The sequence below is a fragment of the Lepisosteus platostomus genome, chromosome 1 (assembly GCF_059453375.1).
Source record: "Lepisosteus platostomus isolate fLepPlt1 chromosome 1, fLepPlt1.hap1, whole genome shotgun sequence".
Lineage (NCBI taxonomy): Eukaryota > Metazoa > Chordata > Actinopteri > Semionotiformes > Lepisosteidae > Lepisosteus > Lepisosteus platostomus.
Window position 1 is genome coordinate 56,373,868 of NC_142611.1, and position 20,422 is coordinate 56,394,289.

Genomic DNA, 20,422 nt, shown 5'->3' on the forward strand with positions numbered 1-20,422 from the left:
AAGGACGGGCGTGTAGTGCATTTCACAGACCGAACCAGTTTAAATTTACCTTGGCTTGTTCAGTTTCATTGCTCGTGTCTTTGTTGTACAAGCCTAAAAGGGTTCATTTTAATGTAAATATTAATAGTTCTTATCCATTGAGTAGTTTACTAATCTGAGGCTACTTATACCTTTATGGTGTATTTTTTTTTTTGTAGTATGTGATTGTAGGAATTGTATACATCTGGCATTTTGAAGACACTGGCAGTGTACACCTTGATTCTGCAGTCCAATGTCATTGCTCACTGGAACCACTAAAAGTGCCAGTGTTTTTGGCAGTAACAAAATGTGAATTCTGTGTGGCACTTATGGAAAGTATTTTATAAGTCATGTCGCTCCAGACACAAAGTAGGCACCCTTCTAACTGAATTGAATACTGGTTTATAAATTGGGTTGAGGTTATTAAAATGTCTGTTCCCTTACAAAAGTGACAAAACTTGTGATCGGGTCAGTGATCATCAGCTTTTTCTTGGCATAGACCAACACTAAGGAGGAATTCTGTGCACCTACTGTATATTAGTGGAGGTGCTTGTTCAGGGTGAAGGTGGAGCCCTCTAGTGGACATTGCTGTTTGTTCAGCTACTGCAGGTGGGATTATAGTCCACCCCCGTGTTGTACCAAACAGCCTAGATGGGCTAAATGGCATTGTTGTTTTTGTAACCTTTCTTGTGTTGAGTGTAAGGAGACTGATCACTGCCAGGGCTACTGAGGTTAGAGTGGAGTGATGCATTAGAAACCCCTTTGACAAATCTTATCTGGCTCTGTAAACATGAAGTACAGTAGGGTCTCAACATGTGCAAATTTAATATAAATAAGCGAGTCGACATGTTTCAGTCTGACTTACAGGGTTTTGGATGGAAGAAGAGCAGTAGATTAGCACAACAGACTGGGATCATGAGACGAATCTAGCTCAAGAGTGAACCTCTCCCTGCCCCTGCAGGCTGGATGCAGAGGGGAGATTGTATATTTAAGCAGATTACTGTAGGTTTGCGATTACTGTAGTTTATTTGATCAGCATTATTTTAATGTACTTAAAGCCGATGCATTAGTACTTTAATGATCATATAAGTGAGGTTCATTTATGTCTTTAACCATGCATACTATATACTGGGGTACATTATGCAACAGTATAGGAGTGGTCTTGGTTATATGTGCATTTGGCTATTTGCAATGGTTCTCTGCACTGGACCCTCATGATTGTCAAGGCCCTGTTGTGTTATTGAAAGAGGTGTTGCTGCACCAGTAGGTGTCAGTCTTGCCTCTGCTCCAGAATGCTGACCATGTACACTATATTGGAGGTGATGTAGTCCTTTGTATGAGACTACTTGGTATTTAAAGATCCCATAGGCCAGGTTGTCTTGGCTAAATCCGTTTGGGTCTCCGTAGTGTGGCCTTCCCAGATTTCCCCTTTAATTCCTTCAGAGGGCCAGTTCTGTCATCTATCTGATCTGCTGTGTAGTGGGGTAGCTGGGTGTGCATCACCCACATACAGTCCCCTCCTGTATGTGAAGCACTTAAGGACCCTTCAGAAATGAAACGAGAAAAGTAATGTAAGAAGTATCTTAGAATTCGCTAACCTAGCCTATCATTAACAGTATTATACGTTTAATACCAAGCCAGTGTTCCTGCCTGCTACAGGGTCGAGTAGGCCGGTGTTTGTTAAACTGGCAGGCAGGCCCACCCAGCTCTGTTAGGGTCTGGGAGTAAACATAAGCAGGAGAATGCATGATATTATTTTAGACAGCAAATGAGTTTAACACTACAGTGTATTGTTCAAAATGTTCACAAATCATTTTAAACCTTTACAGTATTTTTTAAACATTACATTTCTTCTTAGTACTTGATGCCTGTGATCAGTGTTTTTTAATGTTACTTAGGACACTGGCAGTATGAGATAAAAATGTATTAGTCACACAACATTTTTCTCCTAATACCATTTACTAAAGTTGTTGAATGAGAACATCACAAAATGCATTTCACATCTCTTTTTCAATTGTTCAAGTATTATCATGGCGTGTTACTAATACTTATTTCATTTGTGCTTTCTCATTCAGCTATTTTATATATGCTCACTTAGATTTTTAACGACAATCATACAGCTGCACATTGTATGATTTCAACCATACAATTCCCGAAAGACTATAAAAAGGTGAAAAAAATCTGTACAAGTAACTCAAGTGAATAAAAATGTGACTAATTACAATTTCTTTTGTTTAGCACCTCATTTACGGTTCTGTTGAAACGGGCAGGCACAAGTCTGTTTAAAACTAAACAGTATATAAAAAGACATTTATTAGATATGCAACATAAAACATTTTACTCTCCCTCAGAAATGCTCAGAATTCACCTGTACAGTTCATGCCAACAATTGCAAAATGAACCTGAAAAACAGTATGATGTAGCCTGTGCTCTGACAGTTTTACTAAACGTGTATTGATTCAAATAGAAAACATCAAGAAAACCTATTTGACTACTAAAAAAAAACAAATTTCTAACTGTAAAAAAAAAACGTAATAGCTGTACGTGTCCAGTAGTGTTTTGTTCCTTTTTTAGAACCACTAAATGTCGTCGTTACCTTTGTCTTTATTGACATGCACGTAAATTACAGCTTCTATAGAATTTTTGCTTGCAACTCTGGCCACGTCTTAAAAACTCATAGAACTTGACAAACACTTTAATATCTGTAATCAGCTTTAAATATCCTCCTCATCAGGGTTATACAACTGTGGCCCCTCCAGTCTGCTCCATTACATTTTTTGCCACCACCAGCTCCTTTATGTAACTGATAACTAGTAAGGATCAATACAGCAATTAAGGAGTTAAAAGTATCTCAATATTGAAATGGAGCTGACGGGAAGGGCTGGAGTAACACTGATTTGCGTGAAGGTGACTTGATTAGAAAGCTTAGACAGTGGGAGGTGGGGAGGTGGGTGGATAGACTGCTAGATATGGAGCTCTGGATTAAATAACCTGTCATCCCGATGTGTATGGCCCTTTCCTTACACCACACTCTCCTCGGTCTGCGCCTCTACTCAGAAACGTGGCATCAGAAGCATCAGAACAATAATAACCGGCGCGGTTTCACAATAATGTAAATTAGAGCTCAACGTAAATAAAAGCCAAAATTATGTCACTCTTGTCATCGATTACAGGGAATCCCAGCCCATTCTAACGTCCAACGTGTAGGTGAAGGAAATAAACACTTCATGAGGTTCAGCATGCCTTACAGTGCTCTCACGGTGCAAAGGCAAGCTGAAGAGCACTCATGCATCCACACAATTATTTTTGCTTCCCTTTCAGTTACAAATTACAATATTTTCAACTGCTGTTTGGAGTGCTCTTCCTCACTTGTTCACTTTTTTCAGAGCACGCGGGAGCTGTGGGGAAAAAAATCAAGGCACTGAGGTGTTTTTGTCGCTATTTTTGCCAACTGTCAGAAATGTCCAGCACCACAGGGTGAAAAGATGGCTGGGTCTCCTCCCAGGTTAGACCTCGGAGCTGTCGGTGCTGTGCCTCGTGTTCACGGTGTCGCGGCTGCTCCTGCTGCTCTGATAAGCCGAGCAAGAGGAGGTGGAGTAGGGGGGCAGGTTCTTCCCAGAGTGGCGCTTCTTGCGTCGTAGCATTAGGACCACGACGATGGTGACGATACACAGCAGGAGAAGGAGGCCAGCCACCCCGGTCACTATGGGCATCATGGGCAGCTCTGAGGACTCCTGGCCAAAACTCTCCAGCACAGGCTGCTCCAGGAGTTCGCCCTGGGGCCAGGACTCGCGCTGGCTGACCACCATCTTGTTCCTGCGGTCCAGAGCAATGTGCTGGATGTTGGTGCCCCTGCTGTTCTCCAGGCCTATGTCCTGAGCCACCTCTGGGGCCGCCCGGCGACTGCGCCCCACAGCTTTGGGGGCTACAGCAGCTGCAGACAGACCGTGGTGATACTCCAGGCTCCTCTTGCCAATGCCTCGGTTGGCGTTCTCTCTGGAGCGGACTGTGTAGATGGTGTGGATGTACCACTCCCGCCCTGCTGTGACCTAGGGTGGCAAAAAGAACATGTGACCTCTGTGGTAAGAGCTGTCAACGGCTGTTGTTGGAAGGGTGGAGGCTGAATTTTTGTGGTTTACATTTGAATTAGACATTCGGAGCACTTTCATTCTGTTTGTTGTTCATTTACGATATCAAGCGCAGAAGCTGATGTTGTTTTGCTTCTTGCTGGTGCCCAAGAAGGAAGAAGGGCTTTGTTAAAAATGTAACCACATTTCTGATGTCAAAAATGAATTTGCTTTCACATGTTCATTTTCTTTGGAGATATCTCAAATATATAGGTATAACATGTATGAAATGAAGCTTATGAAATGTTAAAATTTAGGGCAGTTGGCTTAACCAGTTGGATCTTTCTGAGCACAGGCTGGGCTCTGTAGTTCAGACATCACCAGTCTGAGGAGTTATGTCATGAGCTGATTGTGATTGATTCACCAAAAATGGCAACATGTTGCACAACTGGCTAAGTTGCTACTAGGATTGGAATGGAGTAAGTCAGCTAAGTTATCCTCGGCTTGTCTCTCTGGTTTTTTGACACTGTTCTTTCATTTTATGCCACCTGATGTTGTGGGAGTGGTTGTGTGACAAAAGCTGGAACCTGTGACTGGGGAATTTAGTGCGGTTTAGTTTCCTGAGCTGGAGCTGGGAACTGGTAGGAGATCCGGTTCAGAAGAAATAACTCCAACTTCAAATGGAAAAGTCTTGCGTGTGAAAGGATAACGAAAACTTTTTCTAGAACTTCACTGGCTCTGGGAGCACAGCAAGGCTGATCCAGCGGCTCCTCACCTGGAAGAGGGGTGTGGACGACAGGGCGAATCCGTCCGAGCCCGGCTGCCTCACCAGCGGCAGAGCTCCCGGCGCGTCTGCAGCCAGCCTGGCGTCGAACTGCACGCTCCCGAACACCGTGGCCTGTGTCTCTGGCTGGGCTTTATCCTGGGGAAACGACTTCCAGACTCAGGAGACTCACAGCAATCCCACAGACAAACCCTGCTCTGATCACGGTTAGGATGAACCCCGGCAGAGATCAAGCTGACAGACATCATCAACAACGGAGGAAAGGTGTTCTCCTCTCAGCAGACTGGGGTGAAGATATGCATCGGCCGGATTCGCCACAAAGGTGGAAAACACACACAATCTCTCCTTCGCTGGTGGGTATACGACTAAACAAAATTCTTTCTTTGTAAAAAATTAATTCAAGCAGTGCCATACGGTGTATGTTTCTAGAACCGTTTCTGTCACCTGTCATTTTGTTGTAGTTATTTGTAAAAACCACTAGACTGCTTGCTTTCCATGTTCTAATTGGTAATAATTCCACTTCAACTTTAGTTTACCTTTCTAGGAGACTTTACAACTCATACAGTATTTATATTCTACTCCACAAAAGAGCAGCCAGACATTTTCTCTGGCACAAAGGCATGTCTAACACTAACAGAGCAAAACACCTGAACCTCGGTGTCTAATGCCAATCTTTCATAGGGATGTTAGAAACATTATAACCTTTGACTCCAAGTCACATATTATGGTGCACTGAAGAGTACAACTTTCACTGTCCTGAACCGAGGGAACTGACCTACAGCTCATCAATCAATGTAAAAAGGAACAAGTAATAGGTTTATTCCATGCTGAAAAAAAGAAAAGAGAAAACACAACATTTCGGCCTTGGAGCCTTCATCAGGTGTGCTGAAGGCTCCACGGCCGAAATGTTGTGTTTTCTCTTTTCTTTTTTTCCAGCATAGAATAAACCTATTACTTGTTCCTTTGCAGCCTACGCATGCTGACACAGCTACCCACCTGAATCAATGTAATAGGTTACAGTTGGTTTCAATCCGGAGTGGCTAGTTCACCTACCAGTATCTTGAACCTGTACAGCAGAGAGGGGGCATCAGCAAGGCAGCCGTACTCCCTGTTTGCTGGGTTATACTTGGGAACATATCCATCAGCTCCTGTGCACAGGAACACCTTCTCAATGTTGCAGATAAACGAGTCTCCAAGGTTCTGCACAGGATCCACCATAACACGGCCATAAATCAAAGAACCTGACAGAAGAGAAGAGAAACATCAATAGAGCTGACCTCTGTATTTGCTCCTTGATTATGCTGCTCCCAAGAAGTAATTTATCTTGATGATTGTGCTGCAAGCCGTGTTTCCTGAATCTGCAGGCCTGTATTTCACAGTTGTATTTATACATGGCCACAAGGGGGAGCCACTGGAAAAAGTGTATTCTAGGGGCTGCAGTATACTGCCGTACTTCTCTTGCCTCAAACTGCTTTTTAATACTGCAATAATTACATTATTTATTGCATTTGATATTAATAATCAATTATTAATGATCCATTTTTCAAGGCATTGATTTTAATTGGAAATTGACTGCCGCCTAGTCTCTTCGCCACTAAAAGGACAGCCCTGGTAAGAACCGGTTTCCACACACAGGTCCAGAGTTCTTGATCATACTGGAAAACAGCGCTCAGGACGAGAGATGATCTGTACTGAGGTTAAACTTTGAAATAGTTGTGCTTTAAACCATGCTAAAATTATAATGGGTTTCCTTTTTTAGAGTATCCTATGTATAGATCTGAACTACAGAGATGGTCCTTATTTTTACAATGGTGCATGTATTTACCGTCTTGGAAGAAACTGGAATTTGTATTTTTCATTTCTTTCTGCTCTTCTTGAACAACGATAAATATCTGATCTATTTTACTACTATTTCTATAGGCAAAAGCTTCAAACTCCCAGCCACTCTAATTAGAAGTGAATTTTAACAAGTGGGCTTTTCTATCGGCCCACCCTTGCCACCAAAGGGTAGCATTGTGTGTTTTTTTTCCCCTCTCCTGTACCTTCAGAGAAGGCGACATCAGTCCCCTCTCCGAATCCCATGGACCCATCAGAAAGCCACAGCTCCCTCTTGGAAAGCAGGAACATCTGGGTGTTGAGACTGAACTCAGCAGCCACAGGGTCACTGACCTGAGAGGCAGAGAGAGCTCATCACACTCCACATACAAGGCAGGGAGGGAGGTGGAATAACGCAAACAGAGAAACTGTACACACATCTATTTGGTGTGACTAATGTAGTTACAAACCCAAAAAGCAGGATACAACATAATGATGAAAATATAAGCTCTGATGTGTATTTGATGACATTTTCAATAATTCATCCTTTCAATACCACCATCTTTGCATCTTCATTGAAAACTAACTGCTCTTCTAGACATTGTTAAATATGGTAAGAGGTTTAAAACCACTGTCAGTTCATCTTTCAAAAGGTTCCACATCAGCCTCCAAATAAGCTCCAACTAAATGTTTGAGAAAATATTAGTCTGACTTTCTTTCAGACCTGTCTCATCTCTTTCCAGATTTGTGTCTTTCAACTTTTCACAAATACAATTTGCAGCAAAGCTTGCTCCAGGCCAAAAACCAGAGACTCTGTTGCCCGTTGACTCTAGTATTTTATTTTGTTATTTCTTATTTTGCTCCTGCATTTTCAACATATGAGAAGAATGTCTTTGCTAAACTATGCAACAATTAGAACTGTAGAAGAATTGCATTAAAGGGGAACTGTAGTCCTGATTTCTCAGACCGGTTATTAAAGCTCTGCAAAAAAATTCATTGACATTATAGAAGAAAATGACAAATTTTGAATTAAGCACACAATAGTGAAATTTGTGAAAGTACTGTAAGTCACCATGTTGTCGTAAACTTACATATAAAATGTACAAACTTACAAGTTCCCACGAATTGTATAGTGATGTGGCCCTTCCTGCTCACTAGTCACCATAATGACTAGTGTAATGAGATGTTCGAGTGAATAACCTCACGTTGTGCAGACATTTCACAAGTAAGCAGTATTTGTGGGCAAAACTGTCTCAAAACGGAAAGCAATATTTCTACTGGATTAAAGATGATGCATTCACAAGCCTGCCTGTTTACAATGTCATAGGGCCGCAAACATCACAAGACATTTTGTTGCTTCATTATTAATTGCAGACAATGACAGCAATATGGTACTGTGCATACCTGGAAATATTGTCAGTTTTGTGATGTAAATAGGAGATTTTACAAGTTACTGTGTACATTTGACTTTAATTGCAGTTTGAAATTCACTCATCAGTTCAGATTCTAACCCCAAAATATGAAGTTAGCTTTGCAGTTCCCCTTTAAATTAAGAGTATCAATGCATAAATCAAATCAAATTTGTTAGTTAAAGGAAACACTGGTTATAAGCTGAAGGGAAATACCTAGAACAGCCATGTGTGAAGCTTCTTACCTGCTGGAACCTGATGTCCATGTCGAAGGTGAGGGGCTCACGAGGGTTACAGATGGGAGGAATATTGTACTCTGAGTTAGGAGATGCACTGCAAGGAATGAGCTTCACTGTGTAGGTGCCGGAATAGTCTCGAACCTACATAAAAAACAAGATTCAATTTTATAAAGAGGTGTTTGAAAGGTAATTTGCTCTTTTAATAAAGTAAGAGGAGAACAACACTGTTCAACTTACAGATATGTAATTCCAGCTCTGCTGGAATTGAAAATATAAAAGCACACACTTGTATCTAACTCGTTCACAAGTATTTCGAGTGCCAAAAGCAGACTCACAGCAAAGTCCGAGACGTAGCTCCACTGCTGAACTGGCTGGTTGTAGGTAGGCTCGGTCCTCAGGAGAGAGAGTGTGAAGGTGAGGCCAGGGTGATTGACCGACATCACCATCGATGTCAGAGACGTACCTGTGGAAAAGAGAACACACAGAGAACACTTCAGACGAGACACGACACTGTCCTGAACACGGACCAACTGACAATGAGGCAAGATTTGACAAAGAAGTATTGACTTCCTTATATGGCTTTAAATCAGCCTCCTGCTTTTCGTTGTGGGCTGGATCCTATACCTTGGTGAGACATAACGAAGAGTCCTCGGAAACGAGCTTCCGTCTTGAAGTTCACCACCAGCCGGCCTTCTTCATTGATTCTCATGCTGGTTGGGTACATGGCCCCTGGGAGAAGACAGTTTAAAACGGAAATTTAAAACGGTATCAGAGCAAAAACGCACAATGCTCTTTGCAGACAGTGGTTGGTTTTAACATTTGTTTATCGCGACAAAATTTCCTACAAAATACATGAAGTATATCAAGAATTCTTAAAAATGTACATTGAATCCAGTGTCATTTGTCGTGTGCATTGTCACAAACTATAAATATCACACAGTACAATCCTTTCCATTCTCAACTGACAAGGGTTAATTTCAGCATGAATAAATCAAAGAAAATTCCCCAAAAATCAACAAATCCTCACATCCCAATGAAGGGTTATGAGTGAAAGACTGATAATAAAGGTTTTAATGTGGCCGTCGGATACAGAAGAGAGTCGAAGCACCTTGCAGCTCAGCTTCAGGGGGGCTGCCGATGCCGTCTTTCCACAAGATGGCAGTGTCGTACACGAAGGTGAGGCGCAGCTCGGACTGCAGGTCGAAGTGCTGCCAGCCGCCGACAGCCACGGGAGAGTGAAACACGTAGGAGACATGGAGCGGCACCCTCAGCGTGACGTAGGACTGCACCAGGTTCAGCACCTGCCGGGACACACCGGAGACGCAGCCTGAGCCTCAACACAGCACCGGGCCCCACTGCTACCCCAGGGAGGGACCAACAGCACTGAATCAAGACATTTTAAGCCCAAAGAAAATCCCAAAATATACCGCTCTGGGGCTCTCATCTCGATTCACTCACCATCGTTACAACGGTTATGCTATATGTGGTTAATGTAATATCTTTATAAAAGAGCTCACTATTATTAATTTCTGGATTCAGCTCCTTATCCACTAAAGAAAACTATTTACCCTCTTTTTATAAAAAGTAAATATATTACATATGATTCTGTCACATATTATACTCAACCTACTTTTGAATGTGTATTTATGGAATACTGGGGTAAAGATAGAAAAAATGTTTTTTAGATACAGTAGCAGAGCAGCATTGAAAATAGAGCCTTGTAAGAAAGTACAGTACCTACAGTATCCTGCTTAGATCACTTATACAAATGCCACATACAGCAGTACTGCCTTCTTTGAGGAAACGTAATCTGTCCTGTTGTGCTTCATTTCTTTACCACTTCAGTCCTTTGGTATGCAGCATGTTTTGTTAAATGACACATGGAGGTTTAAGGTTGCAGCCTGTTTGACTTCAGAGTGAGTATCCCTTTACCGTGGTACAGAAGTGGTGCTGCAGGCTGAGTGGTAATAGCAGGTTCAGTCTGCTAGCGGAGTCCATTCACCTCAAGGCTTAAAGGCAACTCAGCATTGTCGATGCTTAGGGCTAGAAGAAAACTTGCTCTTTCATTCCCATTGTAAGCACATGGGGCTTCAACAAAATAACTCACTTTTCTTTCACAGTCCCTAGAATGATCACCCTCAGCTGTTCGATTACAAAAACATTTTCTGTTAGCTAGCTTATCTCTTGGGCAGTAGCTAAGTGTTTTTGTTAATTGCTTGAGCTGCACTGTTTGGACAAGGAGACTGCTATTTACTTTGGCCTGGACATCTATTTCAAAACACAAGGCGCAAAAGAAGATGGAAAGAAGGAAAACAGGATCTAAAGAGGTATCAGCTCTTTAGGTCCAATATTTCCAATATTGGAAATTTCCCAATAATCAAACTGGCGCAGTGTTTATAAATGAGCAGATATTTCTCCAGACACGTTCTTGTCTAAAAATGATACATCCTTACTTTTTAAAAAAGCCTCACTCGTGAGAAAATAAAAAAATAATAAAATCACAAGAACACAGAGACTTCCCCACGCTTGATTTGGGGTCATTACAATACAATTAGCATTTTCATGGAATTCGTTAGTGAAGACGTTGTTAATGTGGCTGTAATTCTCCTGGGACACAGGGGGGGAGCTGTGTGTGCACCTGGTTATAAGGACAGGCCCCAGTATGCGAGAAAGTGCTGACTGCAAGAGACGAGAGTAGTGGAGTGAGTGCACACTGCCATCGTCACCCCTATAATCGTCCTCAGCACCCCCAGACAGTACCTGGCCGTCTGTGCCAATGCTGCCCCCACAGTCGGTCAGCAGCTCAGACATGTCGTAGTAGCTGTTGAACTCCCACAGACAGGCCTCCAGGTTGAGATTGCGGTAGAAGCGCAGGGTGCTGGCAGAGCGCAGGGTGGCGCTGTACTGATAGGGCGAAGTCTCCCCGATAACTTCGGGGTTCTTGGTGCCGTCCGTGATGAAGCCATGCCGGGTCTGAATCTCGTTAAAATCCAGCAGATTGGAGCACTTGTGGTTCCCGACTCGGGTGCCATCCGGGCTCAAGGTCAGCTCGAAATTGGATAAGGGTCTTGTGGAGACCACCGGTAACATACCTGCAGTCAGACAGGGATGCAGCTTGTTCAACTGTCGGTTTCGATACACAACAGAACTGTGCTGTATCAGCTGAATAACACAACAACACACTGCCAAGCAACAGCTAGCATTGTTCAAACGTTAATTCCAATGTTCGAAATGACTTTAATTGCTACACATGAAGGATAACACAAAATGAGTTTAGATTAGGAAAAAGTCTCTGTTTATGGCATGAGGATAGACAGCGAAGACAGAGACAGTGATTAAAGAAATCATTAATTGAGCATTTCTCTTCCATTTACAGGACAGAGCACACCAATTAAAAAAGTCTTCATTCTGGTTCTTTACAACCTCATGAATTCAGAGTTCAAGGTGAAAACCTTTCAGATGCTTGTTTTGACTGATAAATTGCACAAATTACATTAAATATAGAGGAGATTGTACTACAAAAATAGCAACATTCTGTTGAAAAAGACACCATTCAAATGATCTGGGAAGCAAAACTGAGAAAGACTTCCATTGTGTTCTAGTTATGTAGCAAATTAGTACTAAAAGTAGTAAATTAGCACTACAGTACATTTCAGTGACAGCGACAGTAAAGTACAGACCATCTATGTGGGGCATGGTGACTGTCAGTTTGATGAGGTTTGGGAAGTCAGGGTCATCTGGACCAGTGTAGCGAATCTTGGCAGAGAACGGTTCTGCTCCAACTGTCCCTGGGAGACGGGGCTGACAGAGACCTGTAGCAGACAAAAAATAAAAATCTCAAAACAATTGCCTTGTACCATCCCCTCTTTGTTTTTTGTATAAGTGATGGATTTAATTTTAAATTATATCAAGTGAAAGACATCTATTTATGGGAAACCATTCTAAAAAATCCCCCAAAATATTCCTTCACAGGACTACATTAAGAATATTTTAATGCTAATAGTTTTTGTGCCATATTTTCCAAGAATCAAAGCTGAGTTATTCACATTTTATTACCAAGAATTCATGTTCTTATCCTGACATTTCTGATCATTACACTTGTTACACAGTCTCTTATGCTGTGGAAAACCAGGAAAGCAGGCACTGTGTGCTGACATAACACAGTCCAATAGCTGTAAATGGTTTGAAAGTCAAACACAAAGACAGTATTACTGGTTAAAGACCAATATTACTTCCATCCTGCCCTGAAACATTTCTTTTAAAGGCTTTGTTGTGCTTTTAGTAAGTGAGCATTTTTCAGGTAGGCAGCTCAAACGAATACACTCATCCCTTGATTTCCAAATAGCCCAGATTAGCAGTTTTCACTATAATGAACTGTGCACTTTCACACCTGTTTTCTGCAATTGCAAAGATATTTTCACTAGAACGAAGGTGTGTCCTTCGTAATTAAATGATAAATGAGATCCTGGTCTCCGACAACAGAATTCAGCAATGCTTCTGTATTTGTAGAAATTTGACAAATCTTATTAAAGCTTTTATATCACATTAAGTACTGCACAGGGGGTAAATAAGATTAATCATCATAAACAAGCAACAGTGCTCTTACTTTCACTATCCAGGGCTCTGTTAGTTTAAAGCAAGTAAGGCTGGCTAATTTTCTAAATCTTGGGAATGAAGGTTTAACACATAAGGTGATGGGAATTTCCTTTTCGCGTAACACATTTTCATCTGACGAAGAGTTGCCAAGGAGTTAATTCCATTCATAAACTGCAGTTCTTTCTCCCAGCGATAAATGAGCAGTGAGCCTGGCTTTAGCTGTACTCACCCTCCTCCCGGCTGATGGCGACAATTGGGCTGAGAAGCTCCAGGCCTGCGTCTCCGTTGGCGTTGAAGGCCCTGGCTGCACACTGCACCCTGGAGCCGGCCTGAAAGTAGATAGCGTCCAGCGTGATAGTCTTGGTGCTGGTGAAGAAGGTGTTGGAGTCTACCTCCCTCATGGGGCTGGTGACACCGTCGGAGCCACTGGGCGCGCTCACTAGCCAGCGATAGTGTGTCAGGGTGTCGTTGATGTTCTCAGCAGAGCAGATGGATCCCGTCTTGTCAAAGTCAGAGTACTTGGGATTACAGGCCTGCGAGAGAGGGGGTCATACAGTCAGTAATAATAATAATAATAATAATAATTGCTTACACTTATATAGCGCTTTTCTGGACACTCCACTCAAAGCGCTTTACAGGTAATGGGGTCTCCCCTCCACCACCACCAATGTGCAGCATCCACCTGGATGATGCGACGGCAGCCATAGTGCGCCAGAACGCTCACCACACATCAGCTATTAGTGGGGAGGAGAGCAGAGAGTAATGAAGCCAATTCATAGATGGGGATTATTAGGAGGCCATGATTGGTTAAGGCCAATGGGAAATTTGGCCAGGACGCCGGGGTTACACCCCTACTCTTTTCGAGAAACGCCCTGGGATTTTTAACGACCACAGAGAGTCAGGACCTCGGTTTTACGTCTCATCCGAAGGACGGCACTTGTTTACAGTATAGTGTCCCCGTCACTATACTGGGGCATTAGGACCCACGTGGACCACAGGGTGAGCGCCCCCTGCTGGCCCCACTAACACCTCTTCCAGCAGCAACCTTAGTTTTTCCCAGGAGGTCTCCCATCCAGGTACTGACCAGGCTCACACCTGCTGAGCTTCAGTGGGTTGCCAGTTGTGAGTTGCAGGGTGATATGGCTGCTGGCCATAACAAGTAACAAGGTAAAGACTTGTAAGCAAACAAAAAAAGCTATTCTTCATATTTTCCAGTAGAGTTTGTTGTACCATAAAAATGCAAATACAAAAATGTGAATCTTGCTGATTGAGATATAAGACTAAAATAAATACAGATTTTGTACTGCAGTATACTGTAAATACAGTAAATACTGTTAAATAGCAGGAGCAGGATTCAGACTAAAGCCACAATTTAATTTAAAAAATCAAGTTTTCTGCTAAATGCAATAAGCAAAATGAGTCACATTGAAGTTTTCCTTTAAGGGCCCTCATATTCTACAGCTAACTCTAGAAATGTGTGAGAAATATGATATGGAAGTATTCTAATATAGCACAGGTTCTTGTTTATAAAGTGTTAAAATCCAGCAGGTCTGGGCACTCTCATATTGGCCACAGGGCCAGGGGGTCAGTCCCTTGCTCACCGTCACACAAACAACTGGATAGCCAGTGGGAGGGTTGGGTTGGTCTTTGGCTCGTGCTGTGTCGTCGTACATGAGCAGTGACACGACCTGGGGCACTGCTGGGAAAGTCACGTCTGCCACGCTGTCCATCTCCTCGATGTACACGATGGCCTTGCTCGTCTGTTAGAGGGGATCACTTTTGTTGACATGAACGTGCTCGTACATCAAACCCATTTATATAAACGCTTTTTAGAAAGAAACCAATGAACCAGTACCCAGTGCTTTCCTAGACAAAGTGATGAGGGTCCTTAGAAAGAAGCCACAAATAATTATTCCTAAGCAGTAAACGTTGTTTTGAAAGCATGAGGTAATTACTTTATCTGTAAGGTTCAACCTCAACAGAAAAAGTCCAACACGCATTTAGAGTTTGGAGCCTAATCTTATCAGACAATTTTAGTCTCATTTTAATTCATAAAAACAAAGATATATATTGGATTATAGTTAGAACCATGCATCTCAAAATACTGCCTGTCTGAAAAGTGATAGCCTACTGATTATTTTTTATGCTTCCAAAGAAATCAATCAAAATGATACAAATGTTGCAGTATGCATGTCTGATCACGCATACAAAACCACTCAATACAAAAGTGCATTTCTATTCTTACATAGAGAGAAATGGAAAAGCAGTGCTTTATCATCTCGGTTACCTGTATCTCAGCTACCATGTACTCGTCAGGCTTCATGTGGACTGTGAAGGCTTCCCTCATCTCTCTCTCGCCATCATAAAGAATCTCTACCTCCACAAAGTGCTCTGTCTCTCCTTCCTTAAACTCAACATCTGGATGAGATTACAAGACAAGAGGGAGAACACATGGTGAGATCTCCCGTAAATCGAACTCTACAGTACATACACAGAAACAGTTACAATGTTACAGGATGTCTTACTTGCCTAAGGCTTGCTACTTAATGTAAACAGTAAAACTAAAAGACCTAACTGAAGAATTAAAATCTATGAGCCAGCCTTCAGTTTAAGAAGCATGTCATCTAATTTGAACAGTAAAAATAAATTAAAATACAATTATTTGTTGTTCCAGCACTCAGAAACTGAATGAATTACACAAACTAAGTGTGCAGAGGGGAAAATAGTCAGTGTACAAACTAAAAATGATATGCTGAGAAATTGTAAATATAGAAAATCTATTCTATATAAAGTTACTTTATAGAATATAGCATATTTATGCTAGTTCCAGTAAAATAGCCACTACTATTCAGACTGTTGTTAGGCATTGAAGCCCCTGAATGCACACTGCACCCCTGAATCTGCCTGAAAGCATCCCAGGTGCCCTTACGGCTCGAATCTCATCACTGCTGGCCCTGCTCTGTGGGCAGCACTTGCCTTCTGACAGGGGGTTGTAGTCCTCTCCTGAGGTTGCAGACCCATCCTTGGTGTGGATTCGCACAAGAGACACCTTGGAGGTGTCCCCTAGGCGCAGCACAGGGATCTTCACCACAGCTATCTCTCCCAGCACCTGTGGCTCTTTGACACTGTATTTGACCTCAGAAAATTTGATAATCGATTCTGCAGAAATATGACCACAAGGAAGGTTAGAACATCCCCTATTTTTAATTTCTGTATAAAACTGAGGCACACAGAGTAATTCAGTGACTCTGTTTAAAAAACACTATTTTTGAAGATGTGTTTAAAATAAGGCATTTAAAACATTTGATTTATTGTCAGTTGCTGTGTAAAGTATATTCTCTGTCCTATTCCAAACCTGGTATGGAGGAGAAAGCTGAACCTTTAATCAATTTTGTTAAACCAGTAACTACCTTTCCCCCTTTTTTACCAATCAGTCCTGGGAACATGGAGAGCTGCCTTTCTAGATATGTTGGTAATTCTGAACACTGGATTAGCATTATAGTGAAGTATATTGGATTATAGTCAGGGCCATGCAACTCAAAATGCCATATCATGTCTTGCTGCTTGGTTTTTACAGTAGATGGTCAGGTACTGTAATCTAATGCTCAATCTTCAAACATTTTCCTACTTTACTTACTGTCTTTTTCATCTGTGATCTTAACCAAAGTTTCCTTCTGCTCTCCTAGTGCCGCCCCAAATGGTGATTCACTTTTCGGTGTTCCCAGCACCAGTCGGAACTCCTCCTCCTCCTCATGTATGGTATCATCCACAAGGGTCACCAGACAAGGCTTCTCAATTTCACCTGACAAAACAGCACGTCACAGGTCATAGCTCCTACTCCAGGGACTTGAAGAACAATAATTCCCTTGCGGCTCTCACTGTTAAGTTTTGTGTTGAACCGAAGCATCGCTGCATTTTCTGTATGATTTTACACAAACCTTGTGTGACACAGTGTCATATTATCATCATCATGTAATTGCACAGCCCTGCGAGTGATACCTGGCAGGAAGGTGATGATAGAGCTGTCAGTGTTGGGTCGCTCATCGTAGTCCATCATGACCTGTGCAGAGCCCTGGCGAGTGTAGCACCTCACAGTGGATTTGTAACTGATATCTCCACTACGGTACACAATGGCACTGACTTGGCCATCTCCCTCATCAGCTATGTACAGGGGCTCCTTAAACTGGACCTTGGGCACTGGAATAAGAAAGAAACAAGCAGTCCACCATGGCTCTATGGGTTGTTATTCGGATTGAAATATACTAATGTTGGATGACATAAAAAGGCTTACAGGATTGTAATTAGTCTCTTATCTTTTCCCTGACACTTCGAGAAAAAACAGCTTTTAATCTCAATTCTTTCTCAACTTTAAATAGCACTTTTACTGAAACAAAATAAAGTAGGACCTATTTTAAGTAAACGTTCAAAGAAGTCCCTTAATTTTTATTCATATAGGAGAGTCATACCTCTACTGTGAGTTATGTATACTCTTGATTCATTTATTATTTTGAAAAGTTCACTCAATCTCTAAGTATTTTTAAAGGCGATATAAGACTGAAATTATCCACGCTAGACATTAGTTAATAAAATGCATGGTTCGGGAACATTTTAAAAGAGCTGAATTAACTCGAGGTAGATTTTCATTGAAAAGCATCCCTAAAAACAACTTCTGAAGACAGAGCCCTGTGTTTTGCAGAGTGGAAACTTACAGTCTGAGATAGAGTCGTTGATGATGACGGTGGTCTTGCTAGGTTCACCCAGTACGGCGTTCATGGGCATGCGGAGGACCAGCTCAAACTTCTCCGGCCCCTCCAGCACCGGCTGGCCCAGGTCATCCAGAATGGTGACACGGAATGTCTGCATTGTCACTCCGGGGGCAAAATCCAGGTTCCTACTAATTCCCACGTAGTCAACGCCAGCTGCCGGGAAGACAACATGGTAACATTTTCTGACAAACAGGACAGAGACTCACACACCTCTAAGGATTCAAAACAGGCTGCCTACCTTCAGCAGAGACGGGCTCTGTCTTCCTGGACCGTACTGTGACAGTGGCTGTCTTTGACAGGTCGGTTCCTGTTCTCCAGACACGCACCTCTACGTAACCAGAGCTTTCATCCACCAGGTACTCCGGGTCTCCAAAGTACAGCGAGGGCTCTGCCAGAAAACCAGACAGGAACGCAACAAAACAAGTTCTCAACTGTTGCAAACAAAGTCATTCTTTCGTGTCTACTTGTATTGTCTAATCAGATACCAGCATGCTTTGGGAAACACTAGAAAAACAGACCTCATAGAAGCAACAACGTCGATATGGTTTCCTTGTAAATACAACCGAACCATGAATCCTGCTTGGTATAATGTGATTACCTTAAAAAATTAGGCATCATTTAACCTTTGACATCATCTGACATCCAAAACATTTCCACACACACCTAAAGAATTTTCCATAGCCAAAACATTTTTTTGTTCTTTTCAGTGGAATGACCCTCTGCTTGATCATTTGATTAACTAAATATTCTACAGAAACATTGATTTTCTTTCATTTTCACAGTCTAAGCAGATTCCTAGGAGTGAGAACATCTAGAAATCCTATATCAGATCCTAGATGATGTCATTAGCCAGGTGTAACTGGGACTTCCCAAGCAGTGGTGCAAGAGTTCAATTTATTCAGACAGGGCTCCCAGAAAAACAGTGACCCCCCTGACTTCCCAGGGACCTGCAGGCTTGAGGTGGTCATTAAGGGGCACTTCTGTCTACCATTGGGTGCTGAAACTCCTCTGTATCACTCCAGAGCTTGTAACGTTTCTAAAGATCAATGGCTTGCTGGGTGAAGGAGACTATCTGCTCTTCTCTACAAAGGTTAGCACAGTTTAACAAAATTACCACCCAGTAATTTTAAACTGGGTGTATATAAAATGAAGGAAATAATTGAAGATTCTGAAAATTATAAAAAGAGAAAGAACATTCACAAAATTTACAGAAACTGAAGCTATATGTACAATGGAAACAAAAATAACACTTAAAATCTATTCAAACAATAGAACATTATTATATTAAAATATTATAATATTATATTCTATTATAAACAATAGAGCATCATTCCATTATTGGCAGCTTTATGTTAGTTCCAAAGGAGCACCTCTTCTAAAATCAGAGAACCGAACATTAAATTATTCTAATACAAAATCAACCCAAATGCTTAATAAGGCTTGAAAGTTGAAGAATCAATTCTGAAAATAAAAATCTGTTTTGTTCAAATCATTAACCATTTTGGATAAATAGGTTCTGTTGGTATGGGATTAATAGTTGTCCTGTCTAGTTCACTAAGATTAACTGGACGATTAATTTAGACTGTACTAGACGAGAGCCCTACCTTCACTTTGAAATATGTCTAGGAGGCTGTCAACTTCAGAGGTTTCTACTGAAGCGGGGGAAATTGATCTAAGCCGATTTGACACACCAGAAGATCACACATCCTCAGCTACTTTTTTAACTTCCTCTCCAGTGCTACCAGCTATATCTCATTAGTGACAGAGCTTTTAATCTCAACGTGATTACCTAGCGAAAAAAGGGGTTAAATAAACTGCATTCAACGTCTTGGGGCAGGTGCCGAAGGGCTGTGCGGGACCAGGCCTTTCACCCAAACACCAGTGTCTCACACAGCTACTCACGCTGCTTATCATTAGGCAGTTCTGAAAGGTCCCTTTCTCAGCTGGTAAAAAGGAAGCACAAATCACAGCAGTGCGCACCTGGCCCTGGTCCAGAGCACATCTCTCTAACCACCCAAGCCGTTCGCCTCCATGGAGCTGCTGACAGCCCTGCCAACCCGGGCACTGTTGTGTTCTCACTGAAGGCAGACGCTGCCACAGAGGAAATCGTTGTTCCTCCCTGTGTTTATCTTGTGTCAGTTCTAGACCCTCCAGGAAGCTGTTGTCCAGAGTTAATGAGGACGTTGTGTGTTTGAACATGCTTCTGCCGAGACTTGGAACTCCTTCAAGTTTGTGTTCTGGGACACAATTAAAGCCAACCAAGGGTTATACTAACACAGTATATCTATTTAAATCTTTCTCTTTTTAAATTGCTAAGGCATTTAAGCCAGCAAGCCTGGTATTCTGTCTTTAAAGCAATTTATAATTAGTTACATTGCTTTAAGGCTTGGCTAGACATACAGTAAAAGGGGATAGCAATCCAGATCCCTGGCCTGAAAAGCTTTCAATTGAGAGCGCTATCAAAATCATCCATAGTCATGGAGGTAGTAAATGTCTGCTTTAGTACTTAAGGGGAAAATAAACAGTAACAATAACTGCTTTGGCACAAGGACTGAAGACAATCCATTGTGAGACAGCAGCATGTACGAAACATTTATTTAATTTAAAAACAAGATTGAAGTGCTCTGACAAACTAATGCCTCCACAAGTGGAACTGAATTTAGAAGCAATGAAATATCAATGCTCTTGTATGTGTTGACTCGAAGAACTGTCCTATAATTCATAATGT

The 20,422-nt window shown here is 41.9% G+C and overlaps 1 protein-coding gene across 1 annotated transcript in view; it reads right to left on the reverse strand.

Moving 5' to 3' along the window:
• Positions 1–826: 826 nt before the first annotated feature.
• frem3 (Fras1 related extracellular matrix 3) overlaps positions 827–20,422 on the reverse strand; it is a 67,521-nt gene continuing 47,925 nt past the window's right edge. Inside the window, exons 7-24 of the mRNA XM_088633116.1 lie at positions 17,933–18,082; positions 17,638–17,847; positions 16,928–17,125; positions 16,566–16,730; positions 15,905–16,087; positions 15,216–15,346; positions 14,530–14,688; positions 13,158–13,461; positions 12,013–12,144; positions 11,093–11,424; positions 9,441–9,633; positions 8,957–9,061; positions 8,668–8,795; positions 8,339–8,473; positions 6,912–7,038; positions 5,923–6,110; positions 4,861–5,007; positions 827–4,067 (exon numbers count right to left, since the gene is read on the reverse strand). Coding sequence (XP_088489242.1) covers positions 3,525–4,067; positions 4,861–5,007; positions 5,923–6,110; positions 6,912–7,038; positions 8,339–8,473; positions 8,668–8,795; positions 8,957–9,061; positions 9,441–9,633; positions 11,093–11,424; positions 12,013–12,144; positions 13,158–13,461; positions 14,530–14,688; positions 15,216–15,346; positions 15,905–16,087; positions 16,566–16,730; positions 16,928–17,125; positions 17,638–17,847; positions 17,933–18,082 — 3,530 coding nt within the window. The 3' untranslated portion in view covers positions 827–3,524. The remainder of the gene's footprint in view (positions 4,068–4,860; positions 5,008–5,922; positions 6,111–6,911; positions 7,039–8,338; positions 8,474–8,667; positions 8,796–8,956; positions 9,062–9,440; positions 9,634–11,092; positions 11,425–12,012; positions 12,145–13,157; positions 13,462–14,529; positions 14,689–15,215; positions 15,347–15,904; positions 16,088–16,565; positions 16,731–16,927; positions 17,126–17,637; positions 17,848–17,932; positions 18,083–20,422) is intronic.